Source organism: Anarrhichthys ocellatus, unplaced genomic scaffold (genome assembly GCF_004355925.1).
Source record: "Anarrhichthys ocellatus isolate YVR2014 unplaced genomic scaffold, GSC_Weel_1.0 scaffold7, whole genome shotgun sequence".
Taxonomy (NCBI): Eukaryota; Metazoa; Chordata; class Actinopteri; order Perciformes; family Anarhichadidae; genus Anarrhichthys; species Anarrhichthys ocellatus.
Window position 1 is genome coordinate 4038947 of NW_022280037.1, and position 19966 is coordinate 4058912.

Consider the following 19966-nt stretch of genomic DNA (forward strand, 5'->3'; position numbering starts at 1 on the left):
TTCCTCATTTTGTCTCTCATAGTTGAGGTATACCTATGATGAAAATTACAGGCCTCTCATCTTTTTAAGTGGGAGAACTTGCACAATTGGTGGCTGACTAAATACTTTTTTGCCCCACTGTATATGAGCAGGTTTTTTTTTTTTTTTTTTTTTTTTTTTTATACTTCTCAGGCCGTATTATCAAAAATAAACCAAATGTTTCACCTTAACAGAATGGGCCAGTGTGATACTCTGAGAGTGGCTGAACAGGTTTTCTCTCTTTCATCATGCAGCTGACACTGTGAGTGCTTCAGTGTGGAGTCTGGCCTGTCTTGTCCAGCTGGACTGAATGGATTCCTGCTGGTCAAAGCCACTTGGGTTTATGTTTGTGTCCCACAGCCTTGCACAGCAATTTAGAGGCTTCTTACTGACTCTCGTATACCTGATTTGGGGGGGGGGGGGGGGGGATAGCAATGCCCTCGAGAACAGCTAGCCCCAGCGTCTTTGGACACAGTGAAAATATTGTTACTTAGTCCTGTCAAGTCAAGGCCACTCTAGCACAACAAGTGTAACGTGATTATATAGAGGTACACCCACTGTATTTATGTAGTCTTTCACCCAAATGATACCATTCACTGCAGTGACTGGAAGACTGTTATTTAAAACCTGTGGCCAGTATCACTTTAAAAAATCATGTAAAGAAAGGATCGTGTTGATTTCAAGGAACGGACAAAGTTTTAACTGCCCCAACAGGTTCTGCTGCTTCACCTGGTTGGACCACATTATCTGACCCCGTGTGCTCAAACACATCCTCAAATACATCCACATATAGACTTTATAACCACATGCTGTCTCTCAGTGGTGGACCACACATACACAATATGAGTGATCAAGTTAAATGGATATACGATACTGCGTGTTAGTAAGAAGTGGTGTAGTGAAAAGTGTCTGGTCTATATTCTTGTGTGTTAAGCCAGTTCAAAAAGTTCTGACTTTGGCCTTCTTCTTCTCTGCTGCTGGGTCTTCTCCTTCATCCCCTTTTTGTTCTGCTGGCTGTGTAACAGTATAGGAGAGCAGACAATCTCCGTATCTGAGATGGGACTGAACTAAAAGGCCCCATTCACACCACATGAAACACGCCAGCTGCAGTATTAAATATCCACATTGTTGTGAAGCGGTGAATGGATGCACCGCGGTTACCATGGGGCTGCTGGCTCAAAAACACACTGGGCTTGGACAGGCTGAGGTGGTTGTGGTGCTGGGCTCCACATGTGTGCAGTGGTGAGCTTCACTACGTCATGATGTCACCTCTGCCAACAACTCCGCTCATGTAGTCCTCTGCCGGTTGCCAAGCAACTGATTTTTTTTTTTTTGTTTTTATCCAAAAGTCTAGTATTGTTTGTTAACAGTAGAATAAGGAGTCCGGCGTTGTCGCTGCAACACCTGGTTAGGTGTGAAGGCAGCCTTATGGATGATAAAGGGAATGACTCCAGTGAGGGCAACTGATGCAAAGACATGTTTTACAAAGCTTGTATTTTATTACATGAAAGTAAAAAAATAGTCACTTTCACTATGCAAGTAAATATATACATAATGTCTTGCAGCTTGTAGCTGAGGTACCTTCGATGCATGGCCGTGTCTATTTATGACTGACTACACTTTTTGGTTAAATTAATGACCCTTACTTTTGTCTTTTTTTTTTCAGGAAAAGAGGAATAGAAGTTGTTCAGGTAAGTGGATGAAAACTTTTTTGTATGGTTTTTGCAGTCCGTCAATGTAAAATGTACTGTTATCCCTGTTTGGTCCACATTCTTGCTATTTTCAGTCTGAATGCATCATCGGGCCATTTTGATTTTTTTTTTTTTAAGCTGTGATGCAATTCAGCTCGGCACAATATGGCCTCCGCTCTGTAAACGGTGTTGTCTGTCAGAGGGACAGTGTCTATTCATTCTGTGAGGGTCTATAGTTTGAGTGTGTGTGTGTGGCCCCCAGGGAAGTAACGGCTGCTGTCATTAGTGGGTATCGGACACAGCACATTACATGGAGTATGTAAACACAGCACATACAGCAGCAGAGTAACAATTGTTACTCGGTCCTGGGAGCTCAGTGTTGAGTACTTGTCAGTTAAAGTGCTTTCTGTGGTTGTGGAGGAAATCGTCCCACCTTTTCTCTCAGCCTCTCACTCTGCTTTTCTTTTGTTAATTCTCTCCCCCCCCCTTTGCTTTGAGGTTATTTTTTTCTCTGGCTGTGCTAACGATAGCAGCACACCCAGAAAGAGCCTTGTCCTGGGAATAGTCCCAAAGTAAGCAGGGCTTTGTTTCCCACTGTGCATTCAGTCCCTCGTGGGAGAGTGGAACCTCACAAACAGCTCGGGGGAAACCCGGGGACTTGAACAGCCCTCTGGCCTTCCTCATAACTCTTTCTCCAGGACTACCTGTTGCCCACTGAGGTTTTTTTTCTTCTTCCACACAAATCAGCAGAAACTTTCCTTCCTTTTAGCTTGGCTGTCACTGCCAATTGAGACAGCTCAGTTTACTTAGCCAGAGGTATTTCTGAATTCACACCGGTGACTCTGCTGCCAGTCGGTTCCTGTATGGTCATGGTTGCTTCACAAGTGAAGATAATGGAAGCTGTTGTAATGCTTTGTCCTTGTTCTACAAGTCTGTGTACAAAGCCGTCTTCTCTCATTCCACTAGTGAAGTCAGAGCCCAGCAGCCCTTAGACTTTACCGTAGACTCTTATTTTGCAGTCAGTGAAGCGATGTCTAATGCAAGATTATGTATTTGAAACGTTATTCTAAATTTAGATTAGGTGATCATTTTGAGTGTTCATCTTCTATTCATTTAGTTAAGCTTTAGTGGTGGCAGTGGTGCCGTTAATGTGGATATCAAGTCCATTTAACCTTCTCTAGAAGGCTGGAGTAGAACGTATTTGCACATTTATTGAATCGCCAACCATGTCCCTGTGGTTTGAGAGCCCAGCTGATCTTGACGATAAAAAGTCAACCATGGATATCCAAGGATAAGTTTATCCCAGGCTTTTTCTGGCAGAATAAACCAATAGTTAATGTTGTTTGCAGTTGTATTTCAAGCTCATTTCTGTCAAACACAGTTTTGTTGGAATGATAGCTTGGTACTAGAGCTGAAAGAACCTGTGGGTTTCACATTGTTTTTCACTATTGTCAGACATTTTTAGACCTAATGATTCATCAGTTGAGGAAAGTAATCCGCAGATTAATAGATAATAAAAGAAATTGTCAGTTGCCGTACTACTTACGATCTACTAAAACAAAACTTTGAAAAAGAAGTCGAAATGACGTATAGATATTTGACATTGCACTCAGCGATATATGGTATTTGCCACGAGAGAGTTGATCCTCCAGAGGGTTGGTAGTGGTTATGACGTCACCCTGTGTGAACAGATCTTTGCTAAATCTGGCAGCCCCAGGGAGCTCATTTTATATTTCCATTTCTAGTGTGGGAAACCATCTACATGTATACCCATCAGGACTGACAACTGAAGGAGAACAGATGGTTCTTTTGTTTGACTTTTCATGATTGCTCCTTTCGCCTCTAGCATCTTTCCACTCTAACTCTTCTTCTTCTTTCTTTCTTTTTTTTTTTTTTCAAGCAACCCATTATCACGCTCACCTTGTCTCTCCTTTTCATCCCTCCGAGCTCCCTCTCTCCCTCCTCCGAGCGATTTTGCAGCATCTCATCAATACTGACCCCTGAGCTCATAAGAGCCATCCTCCAGGTGCTCTGTACATTATCTCGTCTGAATCACACAGCCGATGAGATTAACTCACCGGACTCGGCCTTGAGGAAGCCAATATTCGCTCTGCGAGAGGAAACCCATCACAGCAAATGGCCATCGTTTGAGTGGGCTGTTCATAGAAAGTTATCGAGTTCTGTTTTTTATTATATGGTAAGTGCTTAGGAATTTAACGTTGGTATCCGGCATTCTGCTGGATCTCACCCACATATTGAATTGGAGCTTGACAAATGAGAGATTATCTTGAGATGGTATTTATTGGTCCTCCAGTGGACCACCATCCAAAGAAAGCTGATTGGTGGCCAATATTTGCAGTTAGTAGATAGTTATTGTTGGAGTCCTGAATACAGGGTGGAGATGATAATAAATAATATATTGATCAGTTTGACCAAGATGAAGTCCATCATTACTCCTTCATCTCCTTGAATATTATTATCATTATTCCTCAGCTATTCTCAATAGACCTGGTAGAGGTCTTGCGTCTCTTTTCTTCTCAAGTTGTTTTTCATCCCCCATGATTTATCCACCTGCCAAAAATGTCTTTAAAAATGTTAAATCATGGTTGAAGGTGAAGGGCAGTTGCCTCATGAGCTCCCAGTTTGACTCTCCATAGGGTTTTTGGGTGGAGATTCCCGGTCCTGTCGATCCCCGCTAATGTTTACTCGTGTACTGTCTGTGAAGCGTGGCCAACAGCCGCAGTTTGTTTCTGACACGTTTCTTTTACACTAGACAAGAGTGCCAACACCATACTAAATAAATCATTCATCACATGTCTGTCTGCCCTCTGGGATAGTCTGACAACAAAGCGAAAGGCAGGTGAGATTAGTACGACTAGAAAGAGACTTCTGAAGGATGAAGCAGCTCCACGGCGACACCTCACCATGCAGAGACAAATAACTGCTGCAAACACGAGGTCGATGCTGTTTGTGTTCACCATATTGGTACACAATTATGTTGAAAAGTGATGTACACATGGGAGCTCTGTCCTTGCTGTTTGCTTCTCTGGAGTATCGCTTGGGCCCACCATGGAGCCACATCAAAGCTGAAAATATATTGGCCCTGACCTACCCTCTCCCTCCAGGATCCTGCATGTTTTCTATGCTGTCCATCACCGCCGTGGCCCACTGCGAGCACTCTGCCCCAGAGGGACTTGCAAAGAAGTCGGCTGACATTTCTGCTTTTAGCATTTAGCAGGACATCAGTGACTTTACTGCTGGCTTTTTTGGACGAGCTCTAAAGCGGAGGTCATTCCGTCTACGCACGGGGAGAGGAGAGCGTCATCCTCTGCGATGCGTCTTTGCCAGTGGGTGTTGACCCCCACGATGTAGAGTCCTGTGTCTGTGGAGGGGCCGGGCTGTGGACGGGCCCTCTGTGTTGTGTAAGCAAGAGATTAAAAGCCATGCCTCAGCGGAGTACAGACACATTCCCTTTCCCACCCGGCTCTAGCGAGACAGAAAAGCACCCGCTGCGGTTTTTTTACCGACCTGCTGTACCTCACACCACCGCCGAGGCCCCCGTCACTACCGCCGAGGCCCCGTCCCAACCGCTGCTCATACTGGTGTAGAGCCAGTAACAGGTTATCCGCAGGTGACGGCACATTTTATGAGGGTTGACTTACCATGACGGTGCTGTTAAGGTCATAGCTGCATGTTTGTGTTTGATGCATCTGCCTTATGCCACACCTCTGTCTGCGACTTGATATCTGATAAACCAGCTGGACTGCTGCGTACAATGAGTCACCAAAACATCTGCAGTTTTGTTTTTTGTTTTTTAAACCTGGCTTTGTAGTTTATGTAATCATACTGGTTGATGCATATCAACTCCAAAAACTGCCTGTTGAGTATTTCTCAATATCTGACTCCCAACAGTGCATCAAATGTTTTTAATCTACAATCGTCTAGTGTCTAATCCTAAATCATCACTGTCTTCTCCAGTAGCTTCGGCTGCGAATTAACATTTTGACAGAAATATTTTGCACTTGTCTGATTTTGCATATATCGAAAAATACAACATTACATATTCTGTGTTGTACATATTTGATGTGTCAATTCTTGCAAACCTGCTAGAGTCACTGTACATTTTTATCCTTGTTGCCTTGCATACATTTTTGCAGCTCATGTTGGCCTGTTACTCAGACGTACGTGTTTTTACAGGCAGGAGGAATGGAGCATGGGGAATGAGAGCCAGCAGCATATCAGCAGGGAAAGACATGCTGTGTTGATGTATAGTGCATACTGTGCTCTTTAAGAAATGTGGCTAGACTTGCACATTACAGGGTGTGTTGCCTTTTCTTTGCATTTAAGCATACTGTATAATGTGCAGTATAGATTGTGCCTGCTCGACATAGAAAGGTGCATATATCTCATATATCGGACTCCAATGAGAACAATAAACATACATACATTTCTATCAATACATGGTCTGCCCTACTGTGAGTAGGACCTAAACTATTTTGTTCTTCCTTATGAACCGCGTGTAAACACCATGGTGTCTTAGTCAACTGATAATTAACAGATTTACAACTCTGCGCAATTGACCTTCTAGGGCAGGATCAAGGGTACGCTTATTAGTCATCTATCCATCACACCTCTCACAATTATTAACCAGGAAATGTTAGCTGAACTGACAGGTTGATTGCGGCCAACCCTAAACCAACTGAAACTAGAACACTTTTACAGATCCTGTATTGATCAACACCAGTCACCAGTGTGACTAAGGTGTGGCCCCTCTCGGTTTGCGTACTGTTTGGACAGTACAAAGGACAGTGTGGGGTCCTGCCCTGCTCTGGCTTATTTGCACATGTGTTGCTGAATTGTCTTTTTTGTCTGGAATGATCAGGTGATCTCCATTTGCTGATTAGCTAATGGGTTAGTGACTGTTACGCAACAGCTGCACTGCAACCGACACAATTGGCTCCTTCTGACAGTCCGTTTGCTCTGGTTTCAGTTTCACTGTCTTAGTCCCATGATTTCATTTCACATATTCATAATGTGCTGTTAGATTATCACAGTGTTTGTACGCTGTTAGAATAAACATAGCTTAAGGATTTGTGATGATTTGTTTGTCTCTTGATATACTTTTACTCATGGCCTTATTCAGTAATGGTACACCGAGCCACGTATTGAAGGCTTCTGTATCGGGCTCTCTAACAGTCGGTCTGTCCTTTCACACAACCTTGCGTATTCTAACTTTGAAAGTTGTCTCGTCTCTTACAGACGAACCTAACTCGACTCCCTTTGTTGCATCAAACTGGACACGTTCAGCCAGAATACAGGCCTTTTGTGAATTGGACTCCGCCATCAGCAGAGGAAGCAACATCGGTTGCTACAGCCTAGCATTTTGTGTGTGTGCAAGCGCTGACCTAGATAAATCATATCGCACTCGGAGAGCTGCTTTGACTACTTGTGAACTACTTGGTCAGTCTTTCGGTTGCGGTAAACTTTAAACGAATGCTCAGAGGCTGTTGACTATGCTCGGACTGGAGGCCTGGCCAGAGGAAGAGAAAGTTTGTAACTCGCAGTAAAATTTCTGACGCCAGAAATAAATCCTGATGGTGTAATTCAAAACAAATGCAACATAAACTCTGACTGCACCAAAGTTAGAGCTATGAATAGAAGATGATTTAGAATCATCGCTCCCAATACTGTTTTATAACCAAAGAAGCAAGAATTATGGGATCGGGTGGAGAGATTACTCATGTCTATTGACAGATTACAGGTATAAATGAGGAGGGCAATGGCAGATTGATGAATTCTGAAATTGATGTTCATTCTCTGAAAAGTACTCTCCCATCATGTTCAAAAATGCTATCCCTCAGCCTGAAAAAAACCCTGATCGATTTTAGTTTTTTTAATTCTGCTGTTAACTTTATATAGTGTATATATTTTCTTGTACTGCTTGCTTTGATTAACAAGACCATGCAGGAGCAGCTATGATTCAGTCTTGTTTGTAATTTCTGAACATCCTAGACTTCATCACCAGTACTGCCTCCTACCTAAGCTGTGCTGTATAATGACGCATGCCCGATTCATATGATGAACTAACCTCAAATAAGAGGAATGTGGTTTGACTAAACCGTACATATAGGGGACATCTTTTGACTTTGTTAACCAACTGCAGGCCACAATACTTTAGGGGCGGTAAAGGAGAATGTGGGGAAGTTTTGGCAAGTTCTGACTTGAGGCCTGAACAAGCTGTGGGGATTTTACTTTTGGTCAAAAAGTTGCCATACTGCTTGTGAGAACATGTTCTTGATTTTGTGCGAAGTGTACTGTTGGCTTTACCGTTTTCTCCCTAAACTGCCTGAGAAATGAGAGTTGCAACACTATCATAGTACTTTGTTTAAACGTTAAAGAAGTACCAATTTAAAATAGAGCCACCTGGCATTACGTGAAAATACGTGACTTCCTTTGCCGTAGGTAACAAAAGGGATGGCTTTGCAGCTAAGAGACACTCTTGGCTGTTTTTAAATTTAAAAAAAGGCTTTTTATGGATGATTGCCTTGGTTAACCATCTCTAAATATGATAAATGAATACCTGCGTGTGGGAGTGCTTTTTCTTATTTTTACCGTAACCCTTGACCCACGGCTGTCCTTCCCTTCTTAGCTGGACCTCAGCCAGCCTCTGGAGGAGCAGGGTCCTCTGGACGTTATCATCCACAAACTGACTGACCTCATCCTGGAGGCTGACCAGAATGACTCTCAGGCTGTGCTGCTGGTGCAAAGAGTACAGGTATGCATCTTTGTCTTTATGTATACATTATTAGTATTTATAGGTATGTGAAGAACACCAGTACATCACTAAACAATTTACATAGACTCGGAAATGTATAAAAAATATCTTTAAAAAAGAATAACACATGGATGGGTATTGATCCTCAATAATTGTCAGTGTCCGACATGTGGCTGTAGCACCAGGTATAAAAAAATCATAAAATGTTTTATTCGTTAACGTATTCGTTGACCAAGTAGTTCCTGTTCAACTTTTTAGATTATTTCAGTTATTTATTTTATTTTATTATTATGTTACTGAGGCACATCTCTTGTATCACTGCTTGTGTTTAGACAACTTTTAATATCAAAGAACTTTCACTTTACCTTCAGTTTTCATAAAGAAGGTTTCGTAGCTAAACATGTTCATACCTCTCAACGTTTTGTAAAGAAGCGTTTCAAATGATACCCAGCGCTTATCTCTCACACAACATGTACATGATCCAGTGATCATGATACGGAACTTTAGCCAAGCTCTTCAGATACAATTTAAATGAGCTCTAGATAGTGTTGTGTGTGTAGCACTGCAGGCAATAAACATTTATGGAAGACAGAATTCTGTGTTTACATGTAAACATACCAGAGACCAAAGAGCCTTCGCTTAGCTCCAGGAACATTAAGGGCATTAGCAACTATATTTAATCATACGGTGAGTCACTTTAAGTTACCTAAGAGCTATTCTTGTTCTTCCTGATGTGACAAATCTCACATGAAACCGCAGGTCACAGCTCCAAATGTGACAGTGTGAACACACTTCAGAAAACTGGTGTGTATGTCTTTGTATTCATTAATCTAGCAGCGTTATAGATCGTGTGAAAATGTATTTTATATCACCACACCTCTCTCTCTCACTCACTCACTCACTCACTCCCCCCCCCCCACCCACCGAGGAGCTGTAATCATGATCAACGTCATGCAATTCTGTCAACGTGTTCCTCCTGACTGCTCAATTAGGAAAAACAAACAGGAAGTCAGTGTGGAGCAATCACTTACACAGCAGAGCCTGGTCAATATATTAACACATGGATGCATTTGCACACGTTTATGGTACCCTTGGTCATTTTGAAACATATGCACACACCTTGTTTTTTCTAAAGGTCTGTGTGACAGAAGAGCACTTTAGATAAAGTGTGTGTCTTCAGTGTGCTTCAGAATCATAGGTTACAGCTCGTAAGGTTTTTTTTACCCTCAGAGCCTCACCTAACACAAGCACACACAGAGACACAAAAAGACAAAGACGTGCTGTTACAGTTATTTGATCTATTCACCTGAACACAGCTGTCATCTGTGATTATAATTTCGTTGAGATGTAAGCATAGGCGCATTTCTAATATGTCTCAGATTTGATCATAAATGAAGGGAATAAGCCTTCCACTCTAAAGTACTTCGGTATTCAAAACAAAATGTCGGGCTGGGCTGCACTCTGGTGATTCAGTGGCCTGAGGTGTGAGTCGTGTGCACAGCAGACCTGGTGCAAATATTATGAGGATGTTTCTTGAGCTGCGTGATTATGGGTGCAGTGATGATCCATCGTTTTTCTGTTGTCTTGCTGCCATATAGGTACTTATGTCACTCAAGCTGATGTGGTGAATCGCACCCATCTGGTTGTACAAGTGCTTAAAATTACTTTCCACTTCAGGTTTTGATGCCTGTGGCATCTCAGACATAGTTTACAACCAGTAGCACAGATCCTCTACTGTCCATATTCTCTTGGGTTTTTTTTCCCCCCTATGGAAACAGAAAAAACGAACAGAAGATGTGCAGCCTTAACACCCACTCTCTCTCTCTCACCCACACTGACATACGTCTGGCTCTTTTCCTCTCTAACACCTGCTAGCCAGCGCTCGTCTCCATCTCACCTCCCCCTCATTCACTGTGTTTGAATGCGTTTATTATTCTAAAAAAAAAAAAGTGACGGTACTTATCAGCAGAGTATTCCTCTAAACTCCTGGAAGATTAGTCTGGATTTATTTTTCTACGGAAGCGCGTTTGCTTTACATAACCGCTGAACTGGCTTTGATCAGCATTGCCCGTTAGATCTCTGCAAATCCCACAGACGGGTCCTCCGTGTCGAGACAAAAACATTCGTTTACATGCTGAATGCGTCAATTAGTGTATGTGTGAGCTGTATGTCTTTAATGTCTGACGTTTCCGCCTGTTAATTTCACGCAAGCGTGTATGACAGCGGTGCTGTGATGTGACTGGCTGTTTGTGTGATGTGCCGGTCAGCCAGCTCCACCTGAGAGCGTTTTTGTGAGTCGGGACAAATTGCTTAGAAGGAACGGTTGGCAGAGAAATCCACAGAGCAGCGATGGAAATTGGGAGAGCACGGAGAGCTGCAAAGTGGAGAGGAGGTGGTGTCGGGCCAGAGCAGAGCCGACGAGAGGAGAGATGGGGAGTGTAGTTATGTAAAATAGCGAACCTCGCACTGACCCAACGGCCGGCCACGCAGAGATGTAGTGATGTAACCTCCAAAGACCCGCTGGCATACATCTCATGCTCTCTCTTGCTCATAAACATATACAGAATGAGGCGTGTTGACCCTTCAACTCAGCGTTTGAATTTGTAGTTTGCCCACTTTGATGTGTTAACATTTCCGATCTGTATAGATGTGCTTGTGTGATGGTAGACGGTTGCTTTGTGGTGTAAAGCCGCAGTGTGCTGGTGTGCAGCCCTCCTTTTTGCATATTTTATGTAACATATCTTTAAGCATTATGTAAATAAAAAAACGTTCTAATGTTTGCGTCTGTGTGTTTCAGGACTACATCGATGCCCACCCTGAGACCATCGTCCTGGACCCCCTCCCAGCCATCCGAACCCTGCTGGACCGCTGCAAGTCCTACCAACTCATCCACAGGATAGAGAGCTGTATGCAAGGTGAGATGTTTCATGGAACTTGGTGACATTTGTACATTTGGTAAAATTTGACACACAAATTCAAACTGCTGACTAATGACCTGTGCTGAGAACGAGAGGAAAGGTGTTTTATTAGCTGAGATTCAACATAGTTTGCAATCCGTTGTGAGACGAGAGTGGATGGTCCAAATAGGTTCCACTGAAAATAACACATAAAGTCCGGTGAGCAACCGTCCGCGCAAGCAGCTACTTTGTCACCAAGCTTTCAGCACCACTTATTTCTAAAGACTTGCAATTTTACACAGTTTTTTTGGTACATGTATCTTAAATGAATTCAGTCGTATACAAAGACTGAATTTGTGTGTCCAGGCTTTGAGTTAAACACCATTAACATCTCTGTTCCTCTCCCAGTCCTCAATATTCTATAAAACCAGAAGTTGTCTAATGTAATAACAGAACTGTTGATCTCATGGACACTGTCCCTTTTAATATCATTAGACGTGTTGCGTAAGGTAGAAGGCAGAGTCGTGGTAACTGCAGATTCTCTGTTTTTCCTCTTCCCTTCCAGAGGGGACACATGGATAACATATGACAGCGCTGTCGCCTCTCTCTTGAATTATGTTATTCGATGCTTCCGAGCAGATGTTTAATTCCTGCCAGCTGATGTCATAATTTCTCTCCTCCCTTTCACGCGACAAATGCACCGCTCCGTTTCCCCCTGCCAGACCCCAGTATAAACTTGGCTCCGTTTTTAGGTTTGTCGCTGATGGATCAGAATTTGCTTCCGAGTCGGTCCAACACCTTCCTCTGTCACAGAGACCATAAACTAATCGGCAAGAGATATCTTTTGGCTGCAGGCGGAGAAAGGCAATGACGACAGGAACACATTCCCGACCCACACACACTGTAAACACACCTGTGACTCATCCACATTTCCTTTAACCCCGTACATGGCGGGGAATGTAAACCTTTTAAGTATTACTTTACTGATCATCTACGACTCTTTGAGCAACGGATCAGAGGCATTTCGGCATGTCTGCAGTGTCATTAGGTCTTAAAATAGAACCACAAGAAGACGTCTTTTTACCCAAACAGACGTGATGGCTGTTGCATAACAGTATAAGCTGCGTCGCTCTGTCTTACATTAGGTTTGAGGGGGAAGACGGCTCACTGGCTACATTCATAGGAAGCTCTTCTTTTCTTTCCTTTTTTCGCCACTCTGCTTCCATTAATGCTAGTGGTGCTCTCTGCTCACACTCAGGCTTGCATACCAAACCTCCCTGACAATTGTGGTTAGTTTAGACACAAGCGTGGAGTGTAAGCCATTATAATCCTTCACCACGCCACTGTGATTGTCGGAAAAACAGCACGAGGCTCAGGAGAAATTGACTTTCTTCAGTCAGAGGGACTGAGAGAACTGGTATAAGTTTAGAGGGGAGAGTGTGGAAAGTCTACCTAGCTTTCTTAGACACAGCCACTTCCTCCTCCTTATCAGCAGAGGCCATGGAGTCCAGAAGCAGCTGCCAAGGCAACCCAGTGCTTAAAGGCCACAGGGAGCTCGCCATGCTTAAGTCTGCATTACTCAGAATAGTACTCAATAGAAGGAAGCACTTGAGGCGCGTTTGTGCTTTCTCTGGAAACCTTATTCTATCACTTGAGTGGTCTCTCCTTGTTGAATAGCTCCAGTCGCGGTGCATTTAGCTGTTATACTCTCGCTTGTTGAAATGGATTTCAACTTCAGTACACAAGTATCATCAGCATCATCTTGATATGTTTAATAGGAAAATAGCGGGAGCACTAATGGATCAGTGTCACTGAGTCATGGTCGTGCTGATTGAAACTGTTGGCGCTGCTCTGTTGTCCTACTTGGTTTTGTGATTCCTGTGTTAGCCAGAGAAAGGTAACTGTTTACGTTACTTAGTGGACTCTACTGGTTCCTGTGTATGCTTGACTTTTGATATCGTGGACTGTTTTTATAGACAGAAACCGTCGTCAAGTCAACTCTTGTATAAAACAAATCCCCCCTCAGTGTTTTAAGCTTCTTCTTCTCCGGCTCAGGGTGAAAGGATTCTTCTGAATACAAACAGGATTCCTCTGGATCAAACCGTAACCTTTTCGGGCTTATTTGCATATTATCTTTAGGTCTCTGCAAGGACCAACTGAACAAGTGTTTATGCAAGCGATCAATATTTAATCATAGCTACAACATGAGAAAGGCAAACGCAGACCTTTTTAAGACCCAAGCACTCGTCCAAGTCCAACGAGCCAAGTAGGCAGACGGGATCGCCCGACTAGATCACAGGTTTCCAGCCTGTCGTATGTGAAAGTGCATTTTCGCAATCATTAAATGATGAATATCTCGTCAAAGTAGATAGATGATTCATAATTGTAATTGAAGTGTAAACCTCTTACAGCGCCTTGTTTGGAGTTAAATTTGATATATTGAAAATCCTGCTGATTTATCGGGGGGGGGGCAGGCAGAGAGAGGATGCTGGGGTTTCTAGGAAACAAGCTCTAAATAGCAACAGAAGAGTTCAGCCTTCCACCTAAACACCACATTTCATGAAGCTGAATGTACCACCGTGTCAGTCTCTGTATGAATGCATGAAACCAGAGGGAAGATATGATCTGAATGTTAGGTGGTATAACAGTCTGTTCAGACATTTCTTCTCTGTTCATTCTCAGGCTCACCAGTCGGTGCCTCGAAGTTTGGAGTTAATTTATTTGCATGCGTGAATATGATGTAACGGACCAGACAGATGGTGGCGTGTGTGCAGCGGATGTCCCAACGAGATAAAAACAAAAAAAAGCAGTGTAACTGGATAATGACATTTAAAAAGCATCTCGTCTCATCTTAGGAGTCCCGTAAACGTCGTCCTCGGCTCCGCCGGGTCTGCTGCGAGCATGCAGTGTTTAGACAGAGCCAGAGATTGATCCTCCACACCCGCCTCTCTTCCCCCGTTAGCCCGAAAGCGTCAACCAGAGCCAAGCTCGCATGCTATTACAAACTTGGCCACGCTCTCTTATCCACCATTCCTCGGTCTCTTTATTATAAGTCCTGAACTTGGAGCATGAAATGTTTTCCGTTTGACAAGGTTTGGATTATTTTTGATGGTTTTTTTGTTCGACAAAATTTAGCTGCATCAGACTTTGGGAACTCAGTGATGTAACGGTGGATATTTTCCCGACCAGACATTATGCTGCTACTCTCGTCCTGGTGAAATAACAGCAGTGTGGTGAGCGTGGCTGTAACCAGTGCACAGATGACTGATGGGTAACCCTACAGGCAAAAGTGACTTGTTGCTGGAATGGACCCGGCTGCACATTGAAGGTTATAGAGCGCAGAACAAGTAACTGCCTGTGAGAGAGAAGAAGAGTATTCTGTGCTCATCCGTCATGTAATAGCAAAAAATAGAAACATTTGAACCATGCCAGATCAGATTGAGATGCTGATGTATTCCCTTTTGAAGGGAAAATAAGTGTTCCTATTAGGAAATTAGTTTTGTACAATGTGGTCAAAGCACATGTTCAGCTGCAGTGGAGCAATTCTTAAGCCTTAGGGCACAACAACAGTGTGCATACTCGAAGGGTTATTCCAGGTTATTATGTCTCGGGTCATCATTTCTGTTGACTGCGATAGCATTGGACTCAACAAAGTCATTGAAACACGACAACATTGCTGCAGCAACAGTCGGGCGATCAGACGGGTTGTAAATAAGGTCAAAGCGAAAGAGAGAGTACCTGAAGATGGCAATAATAATCCCGTATCTAGTTGATCCTAGATGTCGATCTATGAACTCTGATGCATGTTTACAACAACATAAATGTGTACATCATATAATATATATAACATCGATAGTAAAATAGATAAAAGGTTACTCTGCTATAGATTCTAAGCAGTGAAAAGGTTTATGTCACAGTTTTACAGTTTCCTCTTTTTCTCTTTCAGGTTTGGCTGTCGTTGGTTTTTCTTTAAAACCTAAATAAATCCCGACAGTTTACTTTCGTTGTCCTGTTGGACTTATTTTTAGCAATGTCGCCACATTCCCCAGTCTCAGCGTTTAACTAGAGCACATTGTAAGGCTTTAACAATGCTACTGTTACTTTTATTATCAAATAATATGCCATTATTAATGAATTACTTTGTTTATTATGTGGCAGTATATTGTTCCAGAACCAGGTGCCACGTCTGCAAATTGCTTGTTTTGTCCCAAACTCCCCAAAGAGACCCCAAAGATATTCAGTTTAGTTTCATAAATAACTAAGAAAACCAGCAAATAGTCACATTTTAAAAAGTCGCAACCAGGAAGTCTTTGGAATTTCTATTCCGTTATTAAAATAGCTGCCGGTTAATTTTCTTCCAATTAATTAATCGACTAATTGTTACAGCTCTCGTACATTATTATTATTATTATTATTATTATTATTACCAATAGGAATGATGGCCAAAACCAGTCCAGAATTCCTCTTTAATGATACGTCGCCCTAGTCTCTATTTTATCACCCTTAACACTGCCCTACTGTACTGTATGTGTGCGGCCTTATCAGCCTACTCGGCAGCAGTTGTGGCAGATCTTCTTGGATTCTGCTCTGTAGTTTGATGTTGGAGATTTTGAGATTACTTTTGGGCTTTTGAAAAATCTCTTTTTTGCCTCGTGCATCAGCTTTCATTGTGGGGTTTCCCCAAAAGTTATGTGTGTGCGCCTGCACTATCTGGCTTCTGTGGGAGCTGTAGATCTCACCCAGAGTTCAACACTCAGCACTGGAGTTAATGTAGGCAAATGAGATTCTCCTGACCTCAGCAGTAGCGGGGGCAGAGAGCCCAGCTACTGCTGAGGCCCACAGCGCACAAAGACCGCCGTGTTTCTATTGTGTTTTTGTCATTAGCATTTTGCCAGCTCTCGGTGTGGCCCCCCCCCCCCCTCACTGATTTCCTGCAGTGATATCTCCGACCAGCTGGTTAATCGTCCCCATGTACCTACTGTAGAGGGGAAATTACAGAAGACAGAAGATGTGACATAGATGCATCCTGAGCCCTGATATGAAGTGTGACGGAGCTGCAGGATGTTTGCTATGTTCAGTCGTATACAGGATGTGGTATAAAAAATATCATGGAAACAAACATGATGGGATGTACAGACATGGTGGAGAAAGAGGCTGAGTGATTAACCCGGCCTCAATTATTTGTAATTATTTGTAATTAATTAATTATTTGCTTCGTTTGCTGTTTGGGCGTCTCGTGAGCCGTCAATCACGGCCGTCAGTCAGGTGATGGATCTGATAACGCTGTAATGTACTCGGCTGGTTTGACCTGTTGTCTATAGTTCCTCATGAGATTGTGTGTCTTCCTGTATTTCAGCATTTTCTTGTGTGGGTGTGCCGTTTTTAGAGGAGCAGAAGGGCCTGGCAGCTTTCTGCTTTATTTATTTGAACAGGAGTCATTCGTCCCCCTAGGCCTCAGATGGCCTCCGCCGTGTTTGTTGTCTAAACCCGTCACAAGGATGAAATATAAATATCACTTTTGGGCCAAATTAAATAAGGTGTGTCTACAAATGTGAGCGACTCATCTGCTCCCCATGTTGAGCAATTATTTTCAGACTCCAGTCTGATAGATGACGACAGAATGAATAGCCTCAAGTGCTGCTATTTCAGCATTATTATTTTAAAGAGTACTACATATAACGTAAGATACCTTGGACAGTTGAGACGGTCACCATCCAGTTAAGCTGCTGTCCAGAGAGCCAGGAAGACTGACAATAAACCTATTTTTAAATTTACTGTGTGTAGGATGTATCCGGAATTTTAGTTTTAGAACATTTAAAGAATGAACTCCCATAATCAACAGACTGTGAAGAGGTGACGATGTTATCTTGTGTTGCAGAGATATCCACGTACTTGTGTTAATACTTGTTCCTCGGGAGGCGATAGTGAGTCACTGTAGAGTCCAGACAAGCTTTGGGTCAACAACACGCGTGAAGATTATAAGACTGTTAAGAGTGTTATTTTAACCGGCTCTTAGAGTTTCAGCACATTGGTTGAAGTTTGCGTATTCTTCCTCTGCTGTTAGTTAGTAGTTGACTTTTTTTTGTTGTTTTTTTGTTATATAACTGATGACTAACTAAATATCTGACGTTTGTTCTCTGTAACGGTCTCTGAGTCTGTAACTTTACCGGTTCCCTCCACCTTCTTTTACTTCTCTTTTTATCAGATGTAAGGATTTGCTCTCCTCCATTCATGGTCCTGAACACAGAGTGCAGCCCAGATGTGCTGGAGCATATCAAGAGGCAAGGACTCACATTCCCCTTCAGTAAGTGTTTTTTTCTCTTCCCTAGATATTGAGGACCTACATCTATACATAACCTACACCTAATATTGTACTGTTAACCACTCATTATACTTTGAAATCTTGTTGTATAAATTGTATACCTGTGTCTCATTTCATTTGTGCGTCACAGTATTGCACTACGGTAGGTTTCCGTGCTTAATTCTCTGTTTTTCTCGCCCTTCTTTCCTTCTTCAGTTTGCAAAACACGGGTGGCTCATGGAACCAACTCCCATGAGGTAAGAGGCCCACAGGGCTGCGAGGTCACTCACACCCTCCACAGTTTGCTTTGTGTGAGCAGTAACACCTTGAACAACAAAATCAGATAAAGTGCTGTAAGTCGTGTATCTTTGCTCGTCAGCTGAAATCGATGCCCCTGTCAGGCTCGCCAAATAGTCTTCATTCCTCCACACTCACTGTATTGTATTAAGTTAGGAATTAACTATTTTGGTTGATGAGTATATTTAGGCGTGTCGTTTACTCGGTGTGCTCCTGTCCACAGATGGCCATAATCTTCAGTGAAGAGGACCTGAAGGACGTGAAGCCTCCTTGTGTGATCCAGAGCTTCATCAACCACAACGCAGTGCTCTACAAGGTGTTTGTGGTCGGAGACTCTTACACCGTGGTGGAGAGACCTTCACTGAAGAACTTCCCTGCTGGACCGGCAGGTGAGTAAACAGACAGACAGGCTGAGAGAGAGACAGGCAGGGATATCTAAGGGCTGCCACACTGGACAGACTGTACAAGTTGCACGGCTTCTCCAAATAACCCAATGAAAGAGCTCATAAAATGGCTTTATAGCCCCTGTGATTGGACCTATTCACCCTTTTAAGGGATGCAGCATGGTGCAATTGAGGTTTGCCCTGTTGATACTGTTGAAAATATAAAGAGGAGTGGTGTTTTCTCTCCATAAACATGTCAGAAGCCTTACCCATGATGCAACTTTAAACACAGGGTTGTCCCCTGGCACAAATGACTCCAGTATTTGCATGTGAGACAGTAGAGGCCCTCATGAAAAGCGGTTTTGGCCATCAGTGTAGTAGACTGCTTTTTGTTACGCTGCAGAGAGAACCGCTGCCTTCAGCCGGGAATGCTGAGCGGTGCAGCAGAAAAGCACAACCCTTGTCAAACACATAAAGAAACATGCCACACTGTTCCATCTGCACAGCGTTTAGTCCAATGTGCTCTGCAGCCCGGAGCCATACATCGGCTTTTCTAAGTGGAGGAGAAGGCCGGATGAAAGAGTGAGGTATGAAGATAAAGAGGGGTAGGAGTTAGATCTTTAAAATAACAGTGTAAGAGATGTTCTGTCTCATCCAGCCTTCCTCTCCTTAAGTTGCTGTTTGTTCATCCAGCTTGGGAACGAACACTTCATTACCACGACCCTCTACAAAGCCGAGGGGACAAATTTATTTGGACAGTGATGGAATTTACTTTCCGCCCCTCCCCTCTTCCTTCCCTCCAACACTCTCTAAAGTTAATCATCGCAATGGTAACAAAGAAAAAAGGGGCAATAAATTCAGAAGTTCATGCTGTCACATTCATCACTGCTTCAATGAAAACCCACGGTCCCAACGAGCAAAACAACTTGCATGCTGATTTGTTCGTAAGTGAGCACTCAACATGACGTGGTGAGAGGGTTGAATGTCGAGGCTTCGCACCAGGGTGGTTTGGTTTAGGGTTTCTGTTTCTTTACACCAGGTGTTAAAACCGGTAAATAAAGACTAGAATTAAGCTCTGGTTGCCTCATTGCACTGTGTAACCAGTTAAGTTCTGCTGCCACCTGCTGCCAGAGAGGAGAAATGTACATAGATGACCGCGCTAGGAAAGCGTGTAGTCAAAGCTCTTTAATATTCAAACTCACCTTTTTCTTTTTCCCCTGCCTCCTTTTCAGACAGGAAAGCAATTTTCTTCAACAGCCACAATGTTTCAAAACCAGAGTCGTCCTCCGACTTGACCACGGTACGTCCACAGTGTCACAGAGTTGCTGTCCCGTGTGACGTTTCAACGTTTTGTTGCTGCTGATCTTTAATATTGTATCTTTATCCTCAGAGAGAGAACGTAGAGGGAGTATCTCAGCCACCCAGCGATGACGTCATCAGGGAGTTGTCCAGGTCATTGCGGCAGGCGCTGGGCGTGTCCCTGTTTGGCATCGACGTCATCATCAACAACCAAACGGGCCAACATGCCGTCATTGACATCAATGCATTCCCTGGTAGGTGCAGCCTCCCATCCACTAGTAAAGTAAAATGAAATGGCACTTCAG

General features: G+C 43.2%; 1 protein-coding gene across 1 annotated transcript in view; it reads left to right on the top strand.

The window, feature by feature from the left end:
- Nucleotides 1-19966, top strand: part of itpk1b (inositol-tetrakisphosphate 1-kinase b) — a 26923-nt gene that overhangs the window by 4258 nt on the left and 2699 nt on the right. Inside the window, exons 3-10 of the mRNA XM_031847130.1 lie at nt 1685-1709; nt 8359-8484; nt 11282-11399; nt 17587-17685; nt 17899-17939; nt 18203-18368; nt 19595-19662; nt 19753-19915. Of these exons, the coding sequence (XP_031702990.1) occupies nt 1685-1709; nt 8359-8484; nt 11282-11399; nt 17587-17685; nt 17899-17939; nt 18203-18368; nt 19595-19662; nt 19753-19915 (806 nt within the window). The remainder of the gene's footprint in view (nt 1-1684; nt 1710-8358; nt 8485-11281; nt 11400-17586; nt 17686-17898; nt 17940-18202; nt 18369-19594; nt 19663-19752; nt 19916-19966) is intronic.